At 56.6% G+C, this 9,702-nt stretch overlaps 1 protein-coding gene across 1 annotated transcript in view; it reads left to right on the forward strand.

Moving 5' to 3' along the window:
• Positions 1-4,525, forward strand: part of TMEM132E (transmembrane protein 132E) — a 21,525-nt gene extending 17,000 nt beyond the window's left edge. Inside the window, exons 6-7 of the mRNA XM_068656376.1 lie at positions 2-22; positions 747-4,525. Coding sequence (XP_068512477.1) covers positions 2-22; positions 747-1,775 — 1,050 coding nt within the window. The 3' untranslated portion in view covers positions 1,776-4,525. The remainder of the gene's footprint in view (position 1; positions 23-746) is intronic.
• Positions 4,526-9,702: the final 5,177 nt, after the last annotated feature.

Below are 9,702 nucleotides of genomic sequence, written 5' to 3' on the forward strand. Positions count from 1 at the left end.
GACCCTCAGCTTCTTCAAGCAGGTGAGGCTTGGGGGGGGTGGGATTTGGGGTGGAGTGGGGGCTCAACCTGTAAAAACCCTTTCCCAAATCCTGATTGTGGTCATCCCGAACACCCGCTGTCCTCCAGATACCTCCAATGACCCCAAAGCAGCCCAGAAACCTCCCAGTGGACCCATGAGACCACCCTGCCCACCCTTGGCTTGGGGATGGGGCACAACCATGGGGACAAAGGGGCCTGGGAGAAATCCTATAGAGTTCCCAGCTTGTAGCCTCTGGGGCTGGGGTTGGGGTGAGCCTGGTTTTCTGGAGGTCCTGCCTGTCTGGTGGCCTCCAGCCTCCGAGCCTCAAAGCTCCTCAGGCTGTCCCCTGGGCCTCTCCTCCATGCCAAGGCCCAGGGAACGGTGGGGAAGGGGCTGAGCACCTGAACCACCCGACAGCAGGCTGGGGGCAGCCAGAAAGCTGCCTGCACCTTGTCCCAAACCCCTGGTAGATCCTCGGTAAGAGGAGATGTTCAGAGGCCCCATCCTGCTTCAGCAAGTAGGGGGAGAATTGAGGGGAGAACGGTCAAAAGAGAAAAATGAGGAGATGGTGGGAAGGAGAAGGCCGGATCAATAGGTGGAGGGGTGAAGGATTACGTGGGGGAAGGATGAGGAGGAGGAGGGATGGACGGATGGATGGAAGGCTGAGAGGGTGCAGGTGGGACTGGCATCGTGCTGGGCAACCGGTGCCTGTGTTGGTCCTGCAGGAAGCGCTCCTGAGCCTGTGGATTTCCTACAGCGACGGCACCACGGCCCCGCTCTCCCTCTACGACCCCAAGGACTACAACCTGGTGGTGAGCAGCCTGGATGAGAAGGTGGTCTCGGTGACCCAGGACCGGGCTTTCCCCTTGGTGGTGGCGGAGAGCGAGGGCTCCGGGGAGCTGCTGCGGGCCGAGCTGGTCATCTGCGAGAGCTGCCAGAAGACCAAGCGCAAGAGCGTGCTCTTCACGGCCCTGGCCAGCGTGCGGGTCCATTTCGGCTCCGAGGAGGACCCGACCTACGACTACGACCACGTCCCCAGCAAGCCGGGGCCGGCGGAGCCGGGGGCGAGCACCACCCTGCGGGCAGAGGTGGAGAGGAAAGCGGAGCCGAGCGAGGACAGTCGGATGTCCAGCGCATCTCACCCCACCGAGGACTTCCCCACCATCCCCACCGGCTTCGTGCAGGTGACCAGGGGGCTGACGGACCTGGAGATAGGCATGTACGCCCTGCTGGGCGTCTTCTGTTTGGCCATCTTGGTCTTCCTCATCAACTGCATTGTCTTTGTGCTGAAATACCGGCACAAACGCATCCCGCCCGAAGGCCAGACCAACATGGACCATTCCCACCACTGGGTCTTCTTGGGCAACGGGCAGCCCTTGCGGGCTCACAATGACCTCTCCCCCCAGCCCGAGAGCCCCGGGAACCCCTTGGAAAACGTCCAGACCTGCTGCCATGCGGACCACCACAGCAGCGGGAGCTCGCAGACCAGCGTGCAGAGCCAGGTCCACGGCCGCGGGGACGGTTCCTCGGGGGGCTCCACGCGGGACCAGAGCGAGGACCCCCTCAACTCGCCCACCTCCAAGCGGAAGCGGGTGAAGTTCACCACCTTCGCCACGCTGCCCACCGACGAGCTGGCCTACAACTCCATCCCCATCGCCGATGAGGAGGACTTGGAGTGGGTCTGCCAGGACATGGGGCTGCAAGACCCCGAAGAGCTTCACAACTACATCCGCAGAATCAAAGAGATCGCTTAACGCAGGGGCAGAGGGGACGGGGCGGGAGGGAGGGGGCTGCCACGCCGTGCCACGCCACGCCACGTCACGCCACGCCACGCCGGCCGCTTCCCGGGGCTGGAGACCCAAATCGGGCTCTCTGGCGTGTTCCCGTTCGCACATCTCACATCCTCCTCACCCCGTCCGGAGGCACCCCCGGGGGCCTTTTTCTTTTCTTGCCCTTTCCCGGCTGGTTGTCCCCAGGGGAGGCAAGGAGCACACGCACAGCCACCGAGCCTGCTGGTGAGCGGGGAGGGGGGCACGAGGGAGGCGAGCTGGGGGTTGGAGATGGATGAGGTCAAAACCTGAGCGCGCGCGATGGCGAACAGGGCAGGACGATGCTGCGGGTCCTGTGGGGCAGAGGATGGAAGAGCGGAGATATCCCGGCCCCCTCCCAGGAGCTGAGGAGGCAGGTGGCGGGTGGGGGTCCCCAAAGGCACCCCCACCATACCCGGGGGGTCGCACAACCCCCTTTGCTGCACCTGGTTGCACAATTTCGGAGGTGAGTGCTGGTACAAGGATTCACCATCCTATGGCTGTTGGGGTGTGGGGTGCACAGCCTGGCCGCCCCCACCCCGAGCCCGCTGTCTGCTCCATGTGGGATGGTGACATTATTGTTTGGCATCCCTCGGGGACCACGTGCCTCTGCCCCAGGGCTGCTGGTTTCTGGCCTCCCAACACTGGGATGCGGTTGGGAGACGCTGCGGGGGCTTCCCACCACCCACCTCGGTGCCAGTCCGGTGGGGACACCATGCCCAGTCCTAGCCCAGTTCCCCCAGTCCCAGCCCAGCAGGGATGCCCGCAGCCAGGCTCAGCCTCCGTGGTGCCTTCTGACTGCCATAACCTCCCCGGCCACCCCAGCCCCAGCCCCAAAGGCACCCCCATCATGGAGCATCCTCAGCCAGGCTCACCCCGTGGGGACCACCGGGGACCAGGGCCGGTGGGTTGGGGGTCCCGAGCATCATCTGGTGGAGGGGGCAGGTGGCGGCTGGCAGCGGATTATTTCTGGATCGGAAGTTACCCACCACTGTGTCTATTTTTTTTCTTAAATAAAAGACTAGAAAAAGAAAAAAAAAAAAAAAACACAAACAACCCACAATGAAATGGAAAGCCAAAACCAAAAGGCACTGCAGCGCTGTGATGGCTGCAGCTCTGCTGCAGTGCCCTGTCCTACGTCGGGGCTGGTTTGGGGTCACCCCCAGCCAGGTGGGTTCTGCTGGGGGGGGAAAGGGCACACACAGCACTGTCCTCCCCCCCCTGCACCTCAAACCCATGGCAGAACCACTGCTGGCACTCTAGGGGCATCGCTTGGCTTTGATGCCTATCGGAGCACCAAGCACTTTGGGGACAAATGCTGTGGATTTGGGTCTCTCCCATCCCCAACCCTCCCTACCTCAGCAGCCCGATCAAAGAGGGGATGATGGCACAGCCCCATCTCACCAGTCCCCGTGCCTCAGTTTCCCTGGCAGGACAGCAGCAACCTGGGGCAGCGTCTTGAAAGTCTCTTTAAGGCGTTTATCTTTTTTTGGGGTTATGGAAATTTCTCCCCCGAGCGGCCTTAAAACTTTCCCGATAGCTCTGTGCTGGTTTTATATCCACATATCCATATATATATATGTGAGGGAATTGAGATGTGCTCAAAGACCAGGTGGGTGATGCAGTTATGTTTTACTGTGCCCTCTTATCTAAAGGACACAGGTCTGGCTGTGCGAGCCGCCGATCTGATAGCGCTTCGGAGCAGTAAAATTAATACAGCCCAATTCCCCGCCTGGAGCCACCAAACCTCCTCGTTAAATTAACATATATGAATATTTGTTAAAAAAAAGAAAAAAAAAGGAAGGAAGGAGAAAAGGAGCGGGGAGAGGTAAGAAAAGTGCATAATAACTTTTTATAATGGTAATAAGCTGCAGCGGTGCCCGGCTCCTGCTCTGTGAGCGCAACCTGGGGTTGTGGCAGTCAGGAGGGGAGGACAGGGTTTGGCCCCCGTTGCAGCAATCGCCATGAGCTGCTCGCCTGCTGCCTCCTCCCGACAGTGGCATTTTGTCACCTCTGCACAGGGTTTTGCCCCTGCCCGTGTCACCTCTGCCCCCCCTGCACTGGTGGGGGTGGCGCGGTGACGTGGTGAGGACACCGGTGCCGGCCCTGGTGGCAGACGTGCTCAGGGCATCTGGATGAAGAGAGCAAAACCTTCTAGATACCTACAGCTATTTCTTGCTACATAAATATGTATATATTTAGAAGTACAGATGTATATATATGCATACACAGGGTGTGTATGGACATATATCACTATATATATACAAAGCTATATATATATAGCGCTGTGTGCATTCCTGGTACCGATGCCAAGGGCTTTGCTCGGGTGCACGGATGCACCTACACAATATGTGTACCCCTATGACCCAACACCTGGTCCCATTACTGGGATTTTATTTTATTTTTTTTTACATAGGCTGCAAAAGGGAGGGGGGCTGGGGGGCTCCCACCACCCCCAGACCACCCTCGTGGGGGCTGGTGGCACCCACTGGGGGAAGCCACCCACAGCCAGTCCCAAACCAGCACTTTCCCCGCTTGCTACTCCGCGCACCGTGAATAAAGCAAGCAAACAGCCCTCCAGTGGCCAAATCCCAGGGAAGAAAAAGGGAAGAGTGGAAAAGAATTAAAAAAGAAACCTCTATTCCAGCTCCCCTCCCGGCCTGCCCTCTGTTTATTCTCTTCTGCCTCGTTCCTTTATAGGGTTTCACTCTCTGCCCCCAGCAGGTAGGCACAAACTTGCGGTGTAACGCAGGGCTGGGGGGGAGCTCAGCACCTGGGGGGGCAAAGCTGGGGATTGACACCCCTGTACCCCTCTGAGGCTTGGTTCCCCTCCAGTCCCCACCTTCCCATAAGCCAAATATCTCCCTTAACCCATATCCTATTAAAAAATGGTCAAACCACTTGAAGCACCCCAGCCCTTCATGCAACAGAGAGAGCAGGGTGAAGATTTGGGATCTCCCTGCACCAAGGTCATGGTGGGGCTTTCTTCCCCATGGGGGTCAGACCCAGGTGTCCCACCACCCTCTGTCCCCTCCAGCCATCTCCCCAAGCTCTCACCCACCCTTTTTTCCCTCCCTGGGTTTTCTCTTGCCAAGTGACAGCAGTCGGGGCCCTTCACCCTACTCCCACCCCAGCGCATCCCCATTGTGCTCCCCCTCGAGATGCCTCCGACTGCCATCAGCGCCATCCGGGGGAAGTTTAATTAACACAGGACCTGCCCCCCCCCACGCCTCGCTGTTGACATTACCAGTGCACAGCAGCTGGGATAATTACTTTGGTAATTGCACTGCTATTTCTGGGGTCTCTTGGCTCTTTTTTTTTTTTTTTTTTTTTTTTTGCCTGGCTCAGCAAGGAATGTAGATGGGGGAATAGGAAAGCCCCATAAAACCCCGGTATTCTGGGGCTGCTCTGTGCTGGGAGGCTTTTCCCCTGCTGCTAGACTGGGGCTGCCAAAATTTGCCCCCTGTGGCAGGGAAGATTGGGGAATTTGGGGTTGGAGCCAGCCAACAACAGCTCTGCAGGACTTCACCGATGGGAAGCTTTTGGGGAACCTCCATGGGGTTTTAGCCCTGTGAAAGCCATAAATGCCCAGAGGGGAACATTTCCTGGGTCGAGGCCCTTTCTTTGTGTTTTCTAGGAATTTCCCAACAATTTACAGGATTTTACCATCGCTTCTCATAAACTCCAGGATCTCGAGCTGGTTTGCAAACTCCTGGCTTAAACATTAGATAACAGCATCGGGGAAATGGCTTTAAAAGTGTGACCGCCTTGGAGATGCTATCAGGGTGGCGTTACGAGAGGCAGACCCACTGTTTTAAATAGGCTCCATCTCCTCCCATCCTGTAAAACCTTCTCCTCTCACTGAATCAGCAGCGGGGGGAGCAAATTCTTTGCTTTTTTTTTTTTTTTTTTACCTTTGGTGGGTGCTGTGGGTGGGGGATCTGTCCCCAGCCCCCAGCTGCAGGTTTCCAGCCCCGGTAGCTCCTGCAGGCTCAGCCCAGCCCACGCAGCAGATGCTGCCGGTGTTCCCAACAGCACAGCCCGAGGAAGGCTTCGATTTTGTTAGTTGGTGGATTTAAAGGTCATGAAAACCGTCTTGGCTGACCTCCCGTGACGTGGAGCAGCAAATGTCACCCAGTCACCCATCTGCTGAGCCCCCGCGGCGTGACCGATAGAGGCGTTTTCTTGGCTGGGAGGGAAAAGAAGGATGCAAGAGATGGCTCGTGGCTTTATCAGTTTTTCCCCACAGGCACCTGCTGAATGTTTTGCTTTTGAGGGACAGCTGGGGGCTGTGGGGCCAAGACCCTCAATGAGTCTGGTGCCAGCCCAAGGAAAACGAAGCCTTGTGGCCACGCAGGAAAAATCAGGGAATAAAAATTAATAAATCACTGCTAATTTCCCCAAACTATGCAGTTTAAAGGTCCAACTCTATCCTCTCAAGACTCCACTTAGGACAGCTGAAACTCCAGCTAAACCTCAGGGAGAACTAAAACCTTCCTTGGCCCGAGCTTACACCCAGCTCCAGCTCCAGCTTTGTCTGCTTTGTTCGACATCCCTGCGTGCCAGGATCCTTTTGTTCCCCCCGACCTGGTGCCGTGGCTCGATTTTGGCTCCCCGTCTCCGCACAAAGCCGTGGGTGCCCCAGGGGGGCCGCCCGGAGAGTAATTGGAGGTGGCACAGATCACAATAACGCCGGCAAATCCAATTACCCAAGGGTTAAGCACTCCGCTGATGAAAACCAGGGGCTCAAACCGCTGAGCCAGCGAAAGCTCCGCGCCGATCGATGCCATGTAAATAATCTTGCTTGTTCCTGGGAGCAAGTCGCTTTCTCTTTGGGTGGTGCAAGACGTTTAGCCCGGCAGGACCCACGGAGCGGATGAGCAAACAGCTCGGTGTGTGTGCGGAGGAGCCTCCTGCACTAGCCCTTAACCAAACCCAGGAATAATTGCTGCTCACGTCGCGCTCGTGGCCGCTATTGAGTGAGCCCGGGATTACTCGGTGAACACGAAGCCTTCTCTCAATCGTATCTGTAGCGGATGAAAAAAAATGCCAATTCTGGGTCGGTGTAATCCCATCATGGGTTTATGCGTCTGCGGTCCCGGGGGAGCGTTGCAATCTCAGCTCTGAGAGCTGGGTGCTGCCTCCAGATCGAGCCCGCACCCGTCACCACTCTGCTTAAGGGTCCCGTTGTGGATTCTCCAGTGGCTACAAAGGGTTGTGCTTGGGCTGCTGCCTTCCTGTGGGGATGGGCTGCCTCTTCTCCACCCGCCCAGCCATTCTCCCCACATTGCTGGTCCCAGTTCCTCCCAGCAGGACCTCCGCCACTCCATGCTCTGGCTTTGAAACCATCCAAAACCAGAGGCAGCACAACTGGAAATCAGCGCGTTCCCTAAACTCCCCACCCCGCCTGCAGGGACCTGCTGAACACTGCTGCTTCTCTGGAGTAGGCTCAGCAAACACCGCCGGATAAATAAATAGCGGGGGAAAGAAAACCAAATGCATTTGCAGAGGTGGTGGTTGGAGAAAAACCCACCCTGGCAGGCACCTTGCTGGAAAGTCCTTTGGCAGTGCAGGAAGGGCTCCTTGCTGCTCCTGATCGATCCCTGGCTGCTGCTTGTGACATTCTGGTCCCAAGGGGCGAACGCTTCCAGATGGAGAGGGGGATGCACGAAGCCAGTTTGGGGTGCCTGGATCTGAAAAGTGCCCAGAGCGGGGAGGGGATGGGGATGATGGGGGAGCCCCCACCGGGCATCAGGGGCTGAGCAAAGAGAGCTGGGGCTGCTCCATCCGAATCAGCTGGATGTGCTCGTCCCACATCACCCAGATCCATCCCCGCTGTGCCTGATCGCTCCTGGGTGAAACACCAAGGCACTCCCAGAGACAAAGGGCAGAGAAAACACATTGAAAAATAAAAATATTTCCCTTTGACCTGTTTTCTTGGCTTGCAAGAAGCATCTTCGATCTTCTGATCTGAAGTTTCTTCCCCCTTGACACGTCCTTTGATTGCATTTACTTATTTTTTTTTTTTTTGCCTCAGAAAGCTGGAAATCAACCCGAGTCCTTTTGATTCTGACTGAAAGGGAGCAGGAGCACAGATGATGTCTCTGGAAAGTGATTTTGTTTTTCCTGAACCGCTCCAGAACTGGGAAGAGGAAAAAACCCAAATAAATCTGTCGTTGGCACAGCAGAGAAGGAGACGCCAAGTGCGCGGAGGTCTGCGGGGGGGTGGCCTCAGCTCAGCCTTGCCACCACCCAGCGATGCCAAAATGCCTCAGACAGAGGCTGGAGGGGAACAGGAGTGTGGGACCCCAGGGTATGGGGCACAGCAGGGATGGAGGAGCCACCCGCAGCCCAGCTGAGGCCCCCCAGCACGGGAATGGTCCCGTTTTTGGGGCAATTCCAAGGATTCGGTCTTGGCACGAGGACCGCCGTCTGCCCCGGCGCAGCAAGAAATAACGCTGCTGTCGATCTTTCCTATTTTCCCCCAAGAAAAACGGAGCCTTGGGGAAGCTTTTAACTTGCACACTTGTTTTTAGCTGAGATATTTCCCTCGGGGAGCTTTGCTGGGTTTTGGTTTGTGTGAGTAACCGGCAGAAGCCCGGGCAGGTCGGGTTTGTTTCCCTCCGTGCTGGTGTGCAGGGATGAAAGCAGGGCTGGAGCCCTCCTCTTCCTCACTCCTCTCACAGGAGAGGTTTTTAAGAGGAACTGGGGGGTTTCATTCCCCTTCCCATCAGCAGGCATTGGGGCTCACAGCATTTGGGAGCTGTTGGAGGTGCAAGGCAGATAAGTTAGGGTTTTTCGGGAGCAGGAGAAGCCAGGTCAGTGCCATTCCACCAACAAAACGCCATTTCCCTGCTATTTAGCAAGGAAAAAGCAGGTCCCACCACAAGTGACGGTGCTCCCTACCTGGCTGGAGGCTCGTGCCCTGACTGCACTGGGGGGACGAGTCCCCGCTGAGCCTGGCTGCCCCCAGACCTCAGCACCAGCTGAATCATTTCCCTGCCCGTGCGTTTTTAAAACCATCTTCTCCCTCGATCCATGCTATCCGTTTTATAGCTGGTTTATTTTCTCTCCCTACTCTGAGTGCTCGCAGACGTTTCAAATCACTGCAGCACACAAATTTGCCAGCTTTCCTCCGTATTGCCTTCTTTATTTGGGTTTTGCGTTGCGGGCTGTGATAAGAAGAGATCTCTTCATCCTTTAGCCATGCGAGCAAACCCTATTTGGGGCAGCTCGCCGGGCTCTAGTGGCTGCCCAGCTGGTGCCAGCAGCTGGCGATGCCCCCACCCTGACTTGTGCTTGAGGGACGGGGATATTTCCATCTCCAAACACCTGAATTCCCTTCTGGGTTATGATGAAGTTGCTGGAAACCCATAGGTAAAAAGCACAGCCCTGAGCCCATGGCACAGCTTTGCCACCCTCCTCTTTGGCTCTGCACATCTCCTGTCCCTGCCTGACCCAGTGACCCTATTCCTCCTCCCAGGACCCCAGAGCAAAAGGCAGATTTGTAGGGCCAGGTCCATGCAATGTGGGGCTGCGGGGAGCACCAGCCATTGTTCTCTCTGATTTTCCCTCTCCCTCCTTCCCTTCCCCCTTTCCCACCCCTCCCGGCACCACGTGATGTATTGCAAGATAACAGCTCCAATTGCTCCAAATTGCTTATTGAGGACTCGGTGGTAAATCAATGATTTTAAATGGGATCACAGAATAGCAATCCTAACAACAGCAGAGTAAAAAAAAAAATCTAAAATAAAATAAAATAAATGGAGCTGGCCAGCGGACAGGGGAGGAGGAACGGCCGGGCTGGTTTCCTTCATTGCCTGCTGCTGGCGGGGAGCTGGGGCAGTGCTGGGCACGGGGAATATTGGGGTAG

The sequence above is a fragment of the Anas acuta genome, chromosome 19 (assembly GCF_963932015.1).
Source record: "Anas acuta chromosome 19, bAnaAcu1.1, whole genome shotgun sequence".
Taxonomy (NCBI): Eukaryota; Metazoa; Chordata; class Aves; order Anseriformes; family Anatidae; genus Anas; species Anas acuta.